An 18,943-nucleotide genomic window follows, 5' to 3' on the forward strand; every position below is an offset into this window, starting at 1 on the left:
ATATTTATTTACTTATATTATTTAACCAATTCTGAAATTATATTTTCTCATATATATATATATATATATTCTGTGTTATCTAATTATATAATTCTCATGATCAGATTCTATATTGATTATGAAATCTGTAGCTATTCGATAAATTATTTGAAAACTAAAACAAACTAGACACTTCTCGTGTAACCTTGCGAGTTTTTGTGTTCGCTTTTATGTACATAAATCTGAGAGTGATTCTCTCTAGAGTAAATCCTCTCTAGAGCTTTGGACCATCCTTCTTGGTTTGCTCAACAAGAAAGATCTCAGATTCCTTTCACATCATCGGAATTCATCACAATCATGTTTCTTTCATCTCCTTGTCTCCTTTCATTCTTCTTTATCCTTTCTGATCTCAATCACCATGACCGCTGAAATGGATAAAATTCTGTTAGCCTTTCTCTTAAAGACGATGATGAAGCTCCATACAATCTTCCGGACCTCCCTTAATATTTTGCAACGGAAAGGAATGCATGCAGTCTGATCGGTCGCGTCCTTAACCCTGAATTCCAAAACGTAGCAAATCTCATTCTGGACATGCCGAGGAAGTGGCAGAAAGTTAATCGAGTCAGAGGAATTGCTCTTACCAAAGAGCACTTTCAGTTTATCTTCTTGCATGCACATGATCTTCAGGATGTCCTCGATAAAGGCATGCAAACCTTCAACGATTGGGGTTTGGCAATAGAAAGATGGGTTGAGAAGCCTCCTTTGGGATATCTTCAGTATGTTTTGATTTGGGTCAGAATAAGTAATATACCGGTTAATCACTACACCAAACCGGCTATTACTGATCTTGGAGGCTTAATCGGTCATGTGGAGCTTGTTGCTTTTGATCCAGAGAAATTTCAAAGACAAGATTATGTTCGAGTAAAGATAAGGATATAAGTCAACAAACCTCTCAAGAAATCAAGAGTTTTAAACCTTCCCGGTGGTGATCAAATTACAATTTACTTTTTCTACGAAAAAGTACAGAAGAGATGCACTTACTGTCAGAGGCTCACGCATGCAAAGGAAAGATGTCCTCTGTTGATCAATCTCCACAACAGACAGTCCGCTCAGATCACCATTAACCGTCTTTCTCAACCTTCTACTAGCAATCCAATTATGTCTGAAGGAAATCCTCTGTTCGGGCTTTTAAAAGAAGATCAAGTCGCCATCAACCCTATCTCTGGCCGTCCTCGCATAGCACCTGAGGTCCTACAAGAAATGCGTAACTATCTATTAGCCTCAGGAAATGAAGAAAGGCATGTCAGAGAACAGAGAGTGATTTTCTCAGTCAGGGAAGCAGAAAAAGATCCTATCTCACAAAAGGGGGATGCTTCAGCTCTCTCCTCCAACGATGTTCACTTCTGATTTGAACAAAGGGAAAGGAGTAGTATTCGATTTCGACAAAACGACAAGCTCTTCTCAACTTTCGAGTCTCAACCCTCAAGGTCCAAAGCTTATGGCATCTGCGATCTCAGCTGGTCATACATTAGTTAACTCTATGACTAACGTATTCTGCAGACTATCCATGCCGCCAGGACAAGCTTCCTCTAGCCAGTTATCAGAGTTATCACCAGTTATTTTCTCGAGCCCTCCTACGATAAAAGAAAAACCCAAAAGGAAGCCGGGAAGATACAAGAGAATCCCAAAGGATAACAAAAAGGCTCCAAAGTCTGTAGTGAAACAACCTCAGGCTCTTATTGAAGGAAGCTCAAATAAGAAGCGCAAAGCAGAAGATGACCTAGCTGAAGACTCCTCTCTCTCAAAGAAGAAAATACACTTGGCAGATGCATCCAAAGGCGCTCCAAACAATGCATCACTGACGGTCCCATATGAGGGACTGTCCAAAGTTTAAATGAGCTTCCTTAGCTGGAACTGCCGGGGCTTGGGAGATCCTCATGGCCTGACAGTTCAACGCCTCACAGAATTGCGACGTACGTATTTTCCTGAGGTCCTTTTTCTAATGGAAACAATGAATCCTAGGAACTCTTTAGTTGATATGCAGTGCTGGCTAGGTTATGATCATGTATACACTGTTGACCCGGTAATACTTGGGGGGGGGGGGGTAGTCTTGCTTTTTTTTGGAAGAACAGTGTGGGGGTAGACATTTTGTATGCTGATAAGAATATCATGGATGTAAAAATTATATATGAAGATAAATGTTTCTACGTCTCTTGTGTATACGGCAATCCTAATGTACGCTTGCGTCATCTCGTCTGGGAACGTTTAATACGTTTCAGTATAAACAGAAGTAGCAGCTGGTGTATGTTTGGAGATTTCAACGAAATTATGAATAACTCAGAGAAGATTGTAGGGCCTAGAAGAAGCGACTCTACTTTTCAAGAATTTTCAGAGATGTTAGATATTTGTGGAATGATTGAATTACCAAGCTCTGGAAACAGTTTTACTTGGAGTGGAAAGAGACATAACTTATGGATTCATAGTAAACTTGATAGAGCTTTTGGGAACCAAAAATGGTTTGACCTCTTCCCTGCATCGAATCAAGCTTTTCTGGACAAAAGAGGTTCGGATCATCGCCCTCTTTTGATAAAGCTAATCTCATCTCAAGAGTCATATAAAGGATCTTTTAAATTTGATAAAAGGATGTTTAACAAGCCTATGGTTTTAGAAACCATTAGTCAAGCTTGGAACGTATCTTCGCCGTTTTCAAACCTCAGTGTCGCGGCTAGAATCAGATCGTGTAGGAAAGCTCTTAGTAGATGGAAGAAGGATAACCGCTCTAACTCTTCGCTAAGGATATCTTCTCTTCAAGTCGAACTTGAGCAAGAACAGTCTGCTTGGAATCCTTCAACCATTAGACTGGATTTTTTGACTAAATCTCTTATAAGAGCTTATAAAGATGAAGAAAGTTTTTGGAAACAAAAATGCAAGGATGAATGGATTTTACATGGTGATGGAAATACCAAAATTTTCCACGCGGCAGTTAAGGCTTCGAGATCAAGGAATGGGATTGTTAAACTTCAAGATGTCAATGGTATTTTCCAAAGGTCGGAAGCCTCAAAAGGACAGGTTGCTATCCAATACTTTAGTAACCTTTTCAAATCTTCAAACTCAGTTGATTATTTTGATCTTCTTAAAGATTGTCCAGTTCGAGTCTCTAGTAGTATGAATCTTCTTCTTACTAGAACGGTTACAAGAGAGGAAGTGAAAGAAGCTGTTTTCTCTATCAAACCAAATAGTGCGCCGGGTGCTGATGGAATGTCAGGTTTCTTCTTCCAAAGCTAATGAGATGTAGTAGGAGATCAATTCACCAAGGAAGTTCTCTCTTTTTTTGAAACTGGTGTCATGCCGTCTGAATGAAATTATACTCAGCTCTGTCTCATCCCGAAGAAGCCTAATGCAGAATTGATGTCTGATCTTCGGCCAATCAGTTTATGCTCGGTAATGTACAAAACCATTTCTAAAATTATATCATCAAGGATCCAACCTTTTCTCCCTGAGATTGTCTCTCCTACACAATCTGCTTTTGTGTCTGATAGACTCATTTCGGACAACATTATATTAGCACATGAGGCAGTTCATAGTCTTCATACTCATGATGCAGTATCCAAGTCTTTTATGGCGGCTAAGACTGATATGTCAAAGGCTTTCGACAGAGTAGAATGGAATTACTTACAAGCTCTGCTTCTGGCGTTAGGCTTTGATAATGTTTTGGTCAAGTGGATCATGTCTTGTGTATCTTCGGTGAAATATTCTATTCTTCTCAACGGCCAGTCTTACGGTTTCATCTCTCCGGAAAGAGGACTAAGACAAGGAGACCCTTTGTCTCCTTTCTTATTTGTTCTCTGTACTGAAGGTCTTTCCCACATTCTTAATCAAGCAGTCTCCAGAGGATCTTTGAGTGGGATTCAATTTGATCGAAATGGACCACAACTTCATCATTTGTTTTTTGCAGACGACAGTCTGTTCCTCTTCAAAGCAGACATTTCTCAGTGTCAAGTCATTCAAGATATTCTTTATAAGTATGGTGAAGCTACTGGCCAGGTCATAAATCTCTCCAAATCCTCTCTAACCTTTGGTAAAAATATAAGCTCAGAAATAAAAGAACAGATTCAAGATAAGCTTGGAATTTTTTCTGAGGGAGGTGTTGGAAATTATCTTGGACTTCCTGAATGCTTTAGTGGATCTAAAGTAGAAATGTTAGCTTATATACAGGATAAAATGAAAGGAAGAATGTCAAGCTGGTATTCTAAGTTCCTTTCTCAAGCCGGTAAAGAGATCATTTTGAAATCTATAGCCATGGCCATGCCCATTCACGCTATGACTTGCTTTAAGCTCCCTAAGACCACATGCAGCAACTTATCTTCTGCCATGGCGTCTTTTTGGTGGAAAGATTCTGAAGATAAAGGAAAGATTCATTGGCTCAGTTGGGACAAGCTTTGTGTCTCAAAATAATTAGGAGGAATGGGTTTTAAAGATATTGAGTTATTCAATCAGGCTCTTCTTGCTAAACAAGCTTGGAGAATTTTATCTGATCAGAATTCTCTTCTTAGTAGCTTTTTGAAAAGTCGTTATTTCCCTAACAGCTCTTTCCTATCAGCTTCCTTAGGTAATAGGCCATCCTTCGCATGGCGTAGTATTCTACATGGTAGACACATTTTATCTAAGGGATTAAGGCATATGGTGGGCAACGGATGCTCCCTTTCAGTATGGTCTACCCCTTGGTTAGTTGATGGTGATAGAATGCGCATTCCTCTAATGAAAAAACTTTTGGTAGACTTAAACCTTAAGGTTTCAGATCTCTTACTTCCAAACTCTCATTTGTGGGATTTGCAAAAGCTGGAATATCTTTTCTACAGACAGGATGTTGAGATAATTCTACAGATAAAACCAGTTGTATCTGTGCAAGACTTCTACTGCTGGAACCACTCTCGATCAGGAGAATACTCGGTGAAAACTGGTTACTGGTTAGCAGAAAAGGAAGCTCGGAAAGATGCCTTTGTTGCAGGTCAAATCCTTCCCTCTCTGAATGGCATTAAAAATCGAATTTGGTCTTTGAAAACAGAGCCGAAAATAAAGATCTTTCTTTGGAAAGTTATCAGTGGAGCTATTCCTGTTGCTGATCATCTTATTGAAAGAGGTATGAAGGTAGATTCACGCTGTCAGGTCTGTGGTTTGGAGGGTGAATCTATGAATCATGTTCTGTTCACCTGTACCATTGCAAGACAATCTTGGGCCCTTTGTAACTTCCCAATACCTGAGAATGGTTTTGACCCTTTCTCCATCTACTCCAACATATTCTATGTTCTAAAGATGGGAAATAATGAAAGATGTTTTCCCCATATTAGAAGGAGTGGCCCTTGGATACTATGGTCAATATGGAAGAATAGGAATGATTTTCTCTTTAAGAGTAGCTTATCAGTGGGTCAGAAATTCGTAAATTCTATATTCGAAGAAGTGGAACACTGGTTTCTAATCAAAGAGATGGAGAGTCATGACAAAGCTATTGACCTTGAAAGAAAGAAAAGGATCATTTTTGGATGGAAACCTCCTCCGCTTGGCTGGTCCAAATGCGACATTGCTTCTTCTTGGAACAAAAACAGATCCGAGAGTGGTGCATCTTGGATCCTTAGGAATTCACCAGGAAAATTCATGCTTCATGGAAGAAGATCCTTTACAAACATCTGCAACAAGTTAGATGCAGCCTTTGAAAGCTGGAAATGGGCAATTGAAAGCATGAAATCTTCGCGTATAAACTTTGTTATCTTCTCGAGTGAAGACCTCAATCTGGTAGGTGCCATTAAAAAACCTTCCTCTTGGCCCTCCTTAAAGTTCTACTACCTCAAGCTCTCCTCTATGCTTCAAGAGCTATTATTTTGGAAGGTGGAACCGCAATCTCTTATGGCGCTAAGACCTGCTTTCCTTATAGCTGATAGCGTAGTAAGGAAGAACCTAATTCAATCTTATATTGCCGTAGGTTTTCCTCTTTGGCTTAGGCAATATTTTACCTAAACTCTCCATGGGTTTCTCTGTTTTCTGTTTCTTTCCTTAAATGTTCTCTTGTATTTTAAGCTTGTAATATTGTAGATGTTATAATGCTAGTGGAAAAAAATACTAACTGGCTAATATGATATTTTTTAATATAATAATTTTATAGTTCGCATGCATTAATTTAATTTATTATTTCAAATTTTTAGTGACATCTTTCTTATTTAAACTTGTACACTAATTAAAAATAACCTTGTCTCTCTGTGATATCTGGAGGATATTTCACTCCATTTAACATTAACCTTAGATATTTCATTAATGGCATACTTGTATTTTTAGATTTTGGGCCTACAAGTATGTTAATTAAATTACTTGTATGATTTAAATTTTTGACTCAATAACTTATACTACGTCTAATTCATAAAACATCTGATTCATTTAAATTATTAAACAAAAAATACAGTACATCGTGTTTCTGTGCTTTTAGACATGTATTTTTTTCTCCATTATCTCTAGGGCTTATTTGCCAAATAACCAAAAAAAAAAAATGAAAAATTAGATTTTGGGAGAGAGAGTAGAGAGAGATAGGAAAAGAAAGTAAGAGAGAAGGGGGGATTTTGGTTAGTTAGTGCATTTATGTTTTTTTCATGTATATAGGGTGCAATTTCCCTTATCTCTATTTGTTGAGGTTTTTTATGTTGTTTATTGGTAATTTAGATTTTTTTTAATTATTATATTACTCCTAACTTTTGCTTTATTTGCAATGATTTTTCAGTGTTAAAAAATTTCTTATAATCTTTCATACATAACGTTACTAACATTTAAACCTACCACTATATATGATAATAAATTGACACAAAATAAATATACTTACATGGAATATTCTGTCAATCATTCATTTTTTACTGATGTTGATAACATAAAATTGTACAGAACCTTTTGCACTTTCAAAACTGCACAAGATAGAAATGGTACAAAAATAACTATATTAGTGAATAATATATGAACTTGGTCTATATAAAAATAACCATGATTACATTTCTAGTTCTATATATACTCTTATTATTAAAAAATAAAATTAAATGGACAATTATATTTAATAACACAAACGGACTACACTTTCAAAAATAGCATGAACAGACTGATTTTTTATATTGATAGCATACTTTTAACTATGTAGTACAAAATTCGATATTGACAAATCTTATCGGTTAGAGATCAAAGATTAAAGATTTAATTGGAAAAAATTTATCTATACTATTATTTATGAAGTGATTTTGCTTATTTGTCATGTTTTCTATGATTTTAGGTAATTTTGCTTACTTGTCATATTTTTATTAGGTTTTAGCTAAATCATTAATTTATTATTTGTTATTAGCTGAGTCATTAATATATTAATTTAAAATTATCCTTAATGAATCTTGTATATAATTAAAAACAAATGTTAATAATATTAAATTTCTATGTTATATTAAAAACGAATTTTGAAAAATATCTTTACTGAATTTTATATATAATTAAAAATGAATTTTATTTTAATAGTATAAAGTTTATATGTTATATGTTACATTAAATAATTGATTATAAAATAATATAATAGAACTATAAAAATTAAGATTATTCTTATATATATTGTGTTGTTATCTGAAAATAATATTTTATTATAAAAGTTAAAAAAAGTTAAGATAAAAAAAATTGATAATTAAATATTAGTCAAGCAAAAAAATTATATAAAGATATTTTATAAATATTAGGTTTTAGCTAAATCATTGATTTATTATTTGTTATTAGCTGAGTCATTAATATATTAATTTAAAATTATCCTTAATGAATCTTGTATATAATTAAAAACAAATGTTAATAATATTAAATTTCTATGTTATATTAAAAACGAATTTTAAACAATATCTTTACTGAATTTTATATATAATTAAAAACGAATTTTATTTTCATAGTATAAAGTTTATATGTTATATGTTACACTAAATAATTGATTATAAAATAGGGAAATTTAACCCTATAACCAAAAAAAAAACTATATTTCATCATCTAACCATATAACCCTCTCTCTCTTCATTTCCCTTCCTATCTCTCTCTACCTTCTTACTACAAAACTAATATTTTTCCCATTATAGTCATCTAGCAAATTAACCCTATAAAATAATATAATAAAATTATAAAAAATAAGATTATTCTTATATATATTGTGTTGTTATCTGAAAACAATATTTTTTATAAAAGTTAAAAAAAGTTAAGAAAAAAACAATTGATAATTAAATATTAGTCAAGCAAAAAAAATTATATAAAGATATTTTCTAAACTATTTCTAAGATATGAGTGTTTTAAAAAAATTAACACAATAGTAAGTATATATTTTGATAAAAAAAATATTTGACATATATAAATATTTTGATGTTTGATTTAACTATTTAAAACCATAAATAACAACTTATTATGTTGGTTAATAAAACATAAACTAATAGGTATTCATAAGAAGTTTATGCCCACATGTGCGGGCAAAACACCTAATATTAAATTATTACATAATTTAATATGAAGCCTTGATGACGTTAATACTAATTATGAAACTAATTAAATATTTTAAAGAGGGTTTTTAATAAAATATGAAATATATATATATATATATATATATATTTTTTATTCAGATATAAAAATAGAGAAAATGTATAAATATCTATTTTTATTATATAATAATTTAAATATTTATACAATAATTTATTTAAATAAGTTTTGAAAATGATCTTAATCAAAAATCACACATGAACGAAGTTATAACTGATAAAGATCGTAATAAATGTAGCATAAAAAACTTCATGTTTAGTACAAACGTTGCCAAACTATTAAATTAGCCACTATGATCAAATTTGAAAATAAATATACATATGTTATGATCATTTATTAGTTTTGCAAATTGTTAAGACTGATTAGTTAAAAATTTATCATTGATGAAAATGATCATGGATTAATCATGATTATAAAGATAATCAATAGAATAAAAAGATGCGCATTGCATTGACAGTGGGACTTTGATTAGCTTGTTAATAACGAGGAGTGAGATGCCGTTTAAGCGCCGTTTGTCACTGCCTTGAAAATTTTGATACTAACGAAGACGCCGCTAGATCTCCGTTCCGTTTACGTCGGTGCATGTCTGATCCGATCTAGAAGAAACGACATTAGCCAAATTACGTGTCTTGTGTTTTTCTCTTAAAATATTTTTATTTGCGCATTTACTACGCGAAGTCACGCGTAACGCTTTTACCTTTTTAAAGAGCGCGTGGAGATTTTGTTTGTGCACCTTTTGGGTGTTTACGAAAATAAAATACACACAAAACATTTTAGTCATTTTTCTTTTCTCCGGAATTAAACTACTCAAAGTATCAATAATTATTCTTTTCAATAAATGTTGGAAACTAAATTGATATTTAGAAAACAGTTTAATTACTCTTGAGCACCAAAACCCGACAAGTAAATATACTAAAACAGTCAACAGGAAATAACCCTTACTAAGAGCCCATCATCCAAAGTTCAATCGCTTCGAGAATTCAAGATCATTACCTAAAACCTATCCAACGCAATGGTTGTACAACGCGACATTGATGAGTTTAATTTTAAAGCAAAAGCTTGAAAATGGCAATGGCCTCTCATCTACTCAGCAGCTTCATCTTCTACCTGAATCTGCTTTCCGAATTTCTTCAAAGCGAGCGAATATACCTCTTTCTTTCTCATCGATGTTCTTTCTGCCACCGTTTTCACCGCCTGCAAAAGTTTAATATTGAATACAGAATCATTAAGTTACATATCCATCTTCAAGAACTGAAAACATGTCTATAATCTAATCCTATATGTGTAATGTAATGTTTTCAGCTTAAGAAGGGGGGAAATGGTTACTGTGGATAGGCTATGTCCATCAGAGATCAACACTGCTAACTCTTGTTCAAGTTGAGATTCTGTTGGATTCTCAGCTTTGGTTTCTTCCTTCCCTTCAATCAAAAGTGTGATTTCTCCTTTTGGTTGACGAATCAGAAACTCTTGCTTGGCTTCCCCTAGCGAACCCCTCCAAAACTATAGCAGGCACATCAATAGGTCTATCTATCATAAATTGTTTTATGTATGCAAACATGTAAAAGATAAAAAATGATTTTACCTCTTCATGCAGCTTTGTAATCTCTCGAGCTATTACACAACGCCTGCACCACATAAATCACAGGCATTACGATATAAAGATATAGCTTCATTTCGTTAGCATGGATATCAATTAAAAACCTTGATTCACCAAAGTAAGGGGTGGTTTCATCAAGAAACTGTGACAACTTGTGAGGGGGAACATAAAAGATTTGTGTTCTTGTCTCGTTTGATGAAACAACCAGCCTCTCCTTCCTTGTTCCAGAATGCTTAGGAAGAAATCCAACTGCAAGAATTAAGTTGCTTAGATACCTAGAGGACAGAAAGGAAGAAAGTATATGAGGGGGGGGGGGGGGGAAGTTACCGAAGGTGAACTCGTCAGTATCCAAACCAGAGGCAGAAAGAGCAGCAACTACAGCACAAGCCCCAGGGATTGGAATGACATCTATATTCTCTTTCGCACACATTTTAGCCTAAGGAAGGAGATAGTATTGATTATGAAACGTTACACAAAGGTGAAGTACTAGAGAACATTTTCAGATAAAAATGAAGAATTAGCAACTCACAAGTTGGGAACCAGGATCACTGATTCCGGGGGTGCCCGCGTCGCTGATAAGGGCGACAATCTCTCCCTGTTTCAATCGATTCAACACAGCTTGTTCTCTTTGTGCCTCGTTGAACTTGTGATAACTGAGCTAAAAACCTAAACCTCATAAATTCAAAACATCACATGATAAAAAAAAAAAAAAAACAAAGAATAGGAGAGCAAGACTACTACTACTAAAACACTTGCAAACTTACAAGGTGAGCTTTGATATTGTAGTACTGAAGCAACTTCCCAGAGTGTCTCGTATCCTCAGAGAGTATCACATTAGCAGATCTCAATACACGAATAGCACTACACACACAAAAAAAAATTGCAATTAAACAATTGATTGATATGATTCATTAGAAGAAGGATCGTAGTACCGTAAAGTGATATCTTCGAGGTTACCGATGGGAGTTCCGACGAGGTAAAGCCCAGGCTTGAGAGGACTCTGCAGAGATGTTAACTTATACTCAGGATTTGGAAAACACTAAAACCCTTATCGAAAAGTAGAAACGATTACGCGTTTCGAATCATCCTTGGGCACGAACTCCGACGCCGAGCAGAAGGAAACTGCGGCGGTTCTCGGTGAGCGGAATAGAATTGAAAGAGGGGGAAAGGCGGAGGCGCCAATTGAAGCATATGGAAGACGGAGAATCGCCATTCCCGCCATTAAGGTTTCGTCTAAGCTTCTTCTTCTTCTCCTCCTCTTTATCTCTCAAATGATCTTTTTGCTTCTTCTCTGTTAAACCTCTGCGATGGATAGGAGGAAGAAAAGCCCTAACCGAACCGTACCGAATCATTCGGTTCGGTTATTCTCTGTTTGTTGGACAGCCGGTTAATAGGTACTGACTGGAATACGGAAACTTTCGATATTTGGTTTCCAAAATAAAAATAACTTCTTTAAAAATATGTTATGTTTCCATTTTGTAATTTCAATTCTATTTTAAAATTCAATATCATGAAGAGAAAAAATATAGAATAAAGTTTTATGTTATATAAAAATCTCTAAAATTAGTACTCCCTCCGTTTTTTATATATGACGTTTTAGAGGAATTTTTTTGTTCCAAATTATTTGACGTTTTCAATTTTTATGTAAAATTTATTACTAATTAATGCTAGAAGGCCAATGATATTATAGTTTTTATTTTATTATTGGTTAAATTATGGTTAGCTAAATAATTAATAATGTTTTTGTTTAAAAATTAAATGTTTCTTAAACTATGTGCACAATCCTAAAGCGTCATATATAAAAAAACGGAGGGTGTAGTAATATAATAAATATATAAAAATATATTAAAAGTTTAAAACTAATATTAGAAGTTATATGGGCAATTCTCTCAAATATTATTTTTTAAGTTTTTAACACAAAAATAGCTTTCAATAAGAAAAATGACCAAAATAGTTCCTTTTTATTTTTTTTTTTTTTTAAAAAATTGAAAATTCATCCTCAAAACTCTACTCCTTAACTCTAAACTCTAAGTCTAGATTAGTTAATCATATGGCATAAATGTATTTTTACTTTTTAACAAAACTTGTTTTGGTCATTTTTTCATTGATGACTGATTTTGTGTTTCAAAAAGGCTATCCTAGAGAATTTTTTAATATTGGTGCACAGTAGTATATTTAAATATATTGTATCGATTATTTGTGATATATTAAAAATTATTAATTTGATTAATTGGATATTATGTTTTTTTATAAGTACTCATTTTTATTAGATAAACCAAAAGGTCCAACCGGCTTACAAAAGACAGCTATCCTAAAGCCTAGACATAACGAAACCTAAAAGAAACAACACTTGTTAAAAGATAGAGTCATAGAGAACCAAGTGCCAAAAAGAGGAGTGATGGAGTGAGAGGAGGATGGGTCGTGTCGAAATGCTCTCGAAAGCGGGTCGAGTCTCGGCTTGATGGTATCTTTAATATCAGAGATGATAACACCAAGAGGCCTGGCTATGGATGCGTGAAGTCTCGCATTCCATTCCGTTCTTTACAAATAGAGTACGTGGATGCTTGATAAATGAGTCTGAAGATAAGTGTTGTATATCGGATTAAGGACGAGCAAGCCACTCCACAACCGCTTCAAAGGACATGGGAAGTTGGAGGTTTGCTCGACTGGTACAGTGTTGCCAGACAGATGCGCTGTAAGGGCATTGGAAAAAGAGGTGTTCCCTGGCTATAGATATTAATTTTTTCATATACTTAATTTGTTAACATTTTATAGCATAATAATTTCTAGCTATCAATTGAGAGATTTTGTTATCTACCCACGTTTGGAGCCAAAATTAGAAAAGTAGACTTGATATGATAAAAATGCAATTTACTGTAGTATTTTGTTACTGAGTAGACAAAAATATCATTCTTATTGTCACTTTAGAGATTTAGCATATATAAGTGTAGGATAGCAGGTGTTTGAACATCTGTACAAATACCACTTTTTGTCCACCAGATTTCTGTCACCAAGCACACTTTCCAATGCAAGAACTCATTTCTATGGCTTCGAATGGTAACATCCGTCCCGCACCGCACCGCAGTCAATAGTAACAAAAATCTCTACATATACCATATATCTATACGTTTTTATAACTGTTAAAACCGCACCACAGTTAAACCGCTTGTCCTGCACCGCTCAATTCACTGTTACCATTCGAAGCCATAACTTCTTAACTAACTAAACTAAATAATAATGTACATATTAGGGGTGTGCACTTTACCCGAAATCCGAAGTGGCACCCGAACCCGATCCGAAAAACCCGAACCGAAATCCGAACCGAAGTAGCAAAATATCCAAACGAGTATTGAATTAGGAGAGATTGGATATCCGAACCTGAACGGGTAATACCCGAACCCGAATGGATATCCGAAGATAACCGAACATATGTATAATTAACCTTATATTTCTAGTTTACATCTTTCATTTTATATAAAATATTTATATTGATACTACACATACTTTAAATTCATATGATATACATACAATTACGTTGAAGATGATTTGCTATTCACTTAGAATGCATGTCAAACTTTTTATTTCAACAATTAACAAAAAGTTACATCCAAAATTTAAAAACAATAACCAAATTAATGTCTTTTTAGTTTGAAAATGTTATGTCCAAATCTATTAACCATTCAATCTATTAAAAATAAAAAAAATAGTTAAGTGAAAGTTATATATTTAAATACAAGAAATTTGAGAAATGAAAATTTTCATTTTTTTTTCTTCAAAATCTAAATATCCGAACCCGATCCGAAATAACCGAAACCGAACTAAAAATACCCGAACCCGACCCGAAGTACAGAAATACCCGAACGGGTTCTACACCTCTATACCGAAATACCCGAAAATCCAAAATACCCGATCCGATATCCGAACGCCCACCCCTAGTACATATTATTGCTACACAATATTTATTTTGACTTTTTAATTTTTAAAATACTAAATAAAGTAACAATATTTTAGAATATATGATATAAAAATACTTTATTAGACAAAATAACAATATACATTAGTTGATGATATGATTAACAATGGGGATTACAATTGATTGCAAGATCTCAAGAACTCGATATTTACACTTCGTTCTAAGTTTTTATTTAAGTGTTCAACTAATTGTTAGTGGTTAACTTGTTTGTTATAAACTGCACTTATATATGAAATACCCTTATTTGTTGTAAATACATAATTTCTTAGTTGATACATGTTTTGTTAATTGATATTTTGTTTAATAGATGGTTTGTTAATCAATATATTTTTAATATATACTCTCTTAGATGATACAACAATATATTAAAACATGTAGTATGTTAAAACAATAATACACATTGATAAAATTGTTGGATATTTTTCGTTTTCAGTTAGTAAATAAAGTATTATACTACATAATAGTGAATATTCATTCTTTTGTATTAAACAATGTATTCAACTGGTGAAGATGGTGTCGACACCTGAAGAATGACCAGCTTTCTCTACACACATGGAAGAATTCAGCCGCAGTAAGACTTTCTTCCCCGACTTTTGGATTAGACATATTCCAAGAGCACAAAACACTTTGGAAGATAAACTTGCATTTGGTGCGAGGAGTTCTCCTTTAGCTATGCTTTATATCGATTCTATCCCACCGGTTTGGCTTGCTGAATCGGTTGGATCAGTTCAGTAGTTCTAAATGTTGTTGTAAAAAAGTGTATATATATATTAAACAATGTATCAATCTACGACAACGTTTATCAGGTAACTTATCATATATCAGCTACCAAACCATGTATCACCTGATAAACTATACTACATATTTTGTTAGCTGATCATAGTTATGTGTAGAATTTTATCAGAATCAATAACATGCAATATAGAAACAATGTATCTACTATGTCAACACGAATTGGGTAATAATTAATGTATCAGCTAATAAATCATGTACCAAACAAAATGTAGCACCTAACAAGTCATGTTTCATCTAACCAACCATATATTTACTAACTACACATATTTTGTAACAGGTAGCAAGTAAAATGTTTGCTAGCATAAATGTTATCTATAACAAAAAATAACATCAAGAACTCACTAGCCTCCTCTCTGTCTTCAGCGTAACGCTTAACAGCTTCTCTATTTTAGGAAGAAACTTCAACAATGGCTCTGACTTTAGGCCTGGCGTATCTTTCCGTTTAGCTGCCAAACATAGCTCAGACTTTCACACGATTTTGATGTATTCTAATAGAGAAAATGGCCATAACTCAACAAAAAAAATAATCATCAAAGATAAAATCTTTCAAACAAAAAATCAAAAAAAGAAAATAAATTCAATGGAACAAAAAAATATAGTTCAAATACAGCTTGGTAAAAAAATATTTTCACCTTGTTTAGATCAAAATGAAAAACAGTGTATAAAAGATTTCAAACAAACTTGAGATGACATCTTTCTCCATTTCTTTGGATTATAAAGATCTTCAGATTTGAAAAAAAAAACAAAAAACAAAAGAAACGAAAAGGAAAATAGAGAGAGCTAAAGGGGTTAAAAGATGATTATCAGAAACTATGATACTAACTAAATCTGATCTTACCGTATGAGGTATAGATCAAGCTTTGCCTTATTTGTTGACACCATGAACGAAAAAAATATTCATTGAAACCATGAGCAAAAAAACTATCTGTAACTTTATATTGTTTTTGATGCAATTCAAAATTTAGTAATGGAAAGAAAAAAAAAAGGTAGAAAGTGAATGAGAGAAGAAAGAAGAAGAACTCATTTATATGAGAAACCTAGAATTTTAGGTGCTATTTTACAGAGAGTTTGAGGGTGTGGGTTATTTTACTGACACACATTATTTATTATTTTAAAATTTAAATTAAACCGCCGAGACAAAACGGTAAACTATGAGATAAGGTTTAGAAGGAGTGTAGGATAATTATGGAAGAAAAAAATGGTGCATTGGCAAGGGACAAACTTCTAATATAAGTGCTGTTCATTTGGTTGACGCAGCTACATGCGGCTGCGTCTGCGTCAATTTTTTTTAATAAACTCTTGTTCGTTTCATTGACGCCGGTACTGCGTCTAGACGCTGCGTCCTCGCATCGATCGCCGAAAAAATCTGCGTCTACGATTAAAACTCTGCGTCTGATGTTTATTTTACACATTTGCCCTTACCATATTTTATTATTTACAATAAAACCTAATCCTAATTACTCCAAAGACGCAGCTTTTCTCTCTTTCGTCTCAGCCTCTCATCTCCATCTCCATCTCCGACCTTCGAGCTCTCTCATCTTCATCTCCAACCTTCGAGCTCTCTCATCTCCATCTCCGACGCAGACCTTGAGATCTCTCTTATCCGACGAGGCTTATCACGGCGAAGCTTCTCTCACTCGAGCTCTCTCTCTATCGTCTTCATCGATCTCAGGCTCTCTCCATCTCTCTTGTCTCAGCCTCTTTCTCAAGTCTTCAGGTATGGTGTTTGATGGGCTTTGTAGTCTCAGCCAATCAATCGTAGTGTTCAGTTTTGTTCATGTGTGGGTTCGTGAGTTCCTCTTACACAAAGCTCATGTCTTTGTTGGGTTTTGCTATTCAGATGTTTGATGGGTTTCTCTTGTTTGGTGTTTGCAGGTAAGCCTTGTCTCAAGCTTCTTCTCAAGCTTCGTCTCTCATCGTTTCAAGTCTTCATCACCAATTCACGAAGCTTCTCTCACTCAAGCTCTCCCAAGCTCACTCTGTTTCTGGTAAGTTATCAACAACGCAAGTGGCTTTGATATTATTCATGATGGGTTTGTTGCTGTTGCTATATGTCTCGTTTTGAACCAATGTCTTGCTTCATTCGTGTGTGATGTGTGATGTTCGATTTTTGATGGATTTCAAACATCGTTGATGAATTTTATTTGATGGGTTTGTTGCTGTTGCTATACTTATTTTTCCATTGCTTTGTTTCAGAGACTGTAAAGTTAGCTAATTCTACTGGCTACTCTTTTGTCACAACACATGGGGCTCATTATCCTATCTCCAAGTTTAAACCTTTGTCTACCTGTTGTTGTTGCTTGTATATAATTCATAAACAAGATGATAGCATAGATGATAACTTCATGTTCTCATTGCTTATTCTTTCTGCTTTTTTTTTTGCAGGTCTCAGGCTCGCAAGCTCAAGCCCTCTCCAAGTTCACTCTCTCGATGGCAATAGATGTAAGCTCAGACCCTTTCTTGTTTGCATTTGTGTATAGAAATGTCTTTAGGTGTATGGAACTTGAGTTAGTGTATAGAAATGTCTTTAGGTTGTATGTAACTTGAGTTTATGTGTATAGAACTGTGTTTAGGTTGTATGGAACTTGAGTTTATGAGTTTATAAATGGAACTTGCTGTATGTGTTTTGCTTTAGACTTGGAAACCTGAGGAAACTAGGTATTTTTTCGAACTCTATGCGGAAGAGAGAAGAAAAGGAAATAAGGTTGGTACATCAATGAATAAAGTGGGGAAAGCAAACATTATGGAGGCGTTTGAACAGCGGTTTAAGAATAATTTTCCTGATTGGAGGCCCTACAAGAGCAAGTACGACACCAGTAGGAAGAAATACATCAAGATTAAGACGCTGGCTCAAAACAGGACAGGGCTTGGGTTTGATGACATGGGAAGGATTAACATGTCAGATGATTGGTGGAGTGAACGCGAAAGGGTCAGTTTCACATTATTCTCTCTTCAGTTTCACATTTCACTATACAGCATAATGATGATAAGCATGTTATATTACATCTTTTTTTCTCTGTTAATGACATTGCTATCACTAACTTGCTTTTTCTTTTTTGCTATATAGGAGTGTCATGGTATTAGAAGATCCGTATGCAAAGAGATTAGTAACATGGATATGTTTGAAGCGGAATTTGGTGGTGTAGTAGTAATTGGACCTGAAGGATGGAGCGCTCAACATGGAGAAGCCAGTTTGAACTCTAGAGTGGCTGAAGATGATGGTGATGATGAAGCTGATTCTCAGCCAGCAGCAGAAACTCAAACATTGGAGACATAAACACAGCCACAAGCCCCACGCCAAACTCAGCCAGCGACTCAGACTCATTCTGGAAGGCGTAAGGAGAAAGACATGGTTGTAGAAGCGTGTGTGAAACGGACTGAAGCTCTTGAGGTGAAGAACAAGATAGCGGAACAGATGTTGGAGCGTCAAGAAGCTTTTAGTATTTAGAATGTGGTGGAGATACTGTATGCTTTGCCTGAAGTGAGAGAGTGGTCTCCACTATATGAAGCAGCAATAGAAATTCTCATAGATAATGAAGGGAACCGAAGAGTCTTTGTAACAATGAAGACAGATGAAGCTAAGATTAGGTTTTTGGAGCTTAGGACTAAGATAAAACGCGATGATGACCAGTATGGAATTTAGGATTAGTCTTATTTTGTGATCTTGATGGAACTAGTATGGAGCTTAGGACTAGTATTCTTTGTGATCTTGCTGGAACTACTATGGAGTTTAGGATTAGTCATATTTTGTGATCTTGCTGGTCTGATATTTGTATGAGTCTTTTGTGATCTTGTTGGTTTGATCCTTGTATGAACTCTGCCTTTGGTGGCTTTATATATATATGGTCTTTTTATGTTTCTTTACTTGCTGTATCCACGTATTTATAAATGTGTAAAACAGGTTGGTCTTAGGATTATTTTATTACAGGTCGTGTTTCTGATGATGGTTTTATATATATATATATATATATATATATATATATATATATATATACTTGCCGTGTGTGTAAAACATGTTGTTGCTTGGT

At 34.2% G+C, this 18,943-nt stretch overlaps 3 protein-coding genes across 6 annotated transcripts; 2 read left to right on the forward strand and 1 right to left on the reverse strand.

Moving 5' to 3' along the window:
• Positions 1-570: 570 nt before the first annotated feature.
• LOC103854412 lies at positions 571-1,873 on the forward strand. The gene is made up of 3 exons (XM_033282851.1): positions 571-900; positions 1,006-1,227; positions 1,310-1,873. The coding sequence occupies exons 1-3, from the start codon at positions 571-573 to the stop codon at positions 1,871-1,873; spliced, it is 1,116 nt and encodes a 371-aa protein (XP_033138742.1).
• A 7,492-nt stretch (positions 1,874-9,365) lies between these two features.
• On the reverse strand, positions 9,366-11,606 carry LOC103854365 (ribosomal RNA small subunit methyltransferase I). Its single transcript, XM_009131304.3, has 9 exons — positions 11,220-11,606; positions 11,080-11,147; positions 10,912-11,008; positions 10,677-10,805; positions 10,475-10,583; positions 10,252-10,396; positions 10,133-10,175; positions 9,877-10,050; positions 9,366-9,744 (listed from the first exon to the last, which is right to left on the reverse strand). The coding sequence occupies exons 1-9, from the start codon at positions 11,367-11,369 to the stop codon at positions 9,634-9,636; spliced, it is 1,026 nt and encodes a 341-aa protein (XP_009129552.1). The 5' UTR covers positions 11,370-11,606; the 3' UTR covers positions 9,366-9,633.
• A 180-nt stretch (positions 11,607-11,786) lies between these two features.
• LOC103854410 lies at positions 11,787-18,775 on the forward strand. Of its 4 annotated transcripts, XM_033282042.1 has the most exons (6): positions 12,725-12,863; positions 14,631-16,632; positions 16,791-16,903; positions 17,301-17,357; positions 17,551-17,844; positions 17,983-18,775. In XM_033282042.1, exons 2-6 carry the CDS (start codon positions 16,311-16,313, stop codon positions 18,190-18,192), a joined length of 996 nt encoding a protein of 331 aa, XP_033137933.1. In that variant the 5' UTR covers positions 12,725-12,863; positions 14,631-16,310; the 3' UTR covers positions 18,193-18,775. The 4 variants fall into 4 exon arrangements, with proteins under 4 accessions (XP_033137934.1, XP_033137933.1, XP_033137935.1 ...); XM_033282043.1 differs by lacking the exon at positions 14,631-16,632 and having other exon boundaries at positions 11,787-12,863; XM_033282044.1 differs by lacking the exon at positions 12,725-12,863 and having other exon boundaries at positions 13,958-16,632; positions 17,551-17,848; positions 17,983-18,189.
• Positions 18,776-18,943: the final 168 nt, after the last annotated feature.

This window comes from Brassica rapa, chromosome A10 (assembly GCF_000309985.2).
Source record: "Brassica rapa cultivar Chiifu-401-42 chromosome A10, CAAS_Brap_v3.01, whole genome shotgun sequence".
Lineage (NCBI taxonomy): Eukaryota > Viridiplantae > Streptophyta > Magnoliopsida > Brassicales > Brassicaceae > Brassica > Brassica rapa.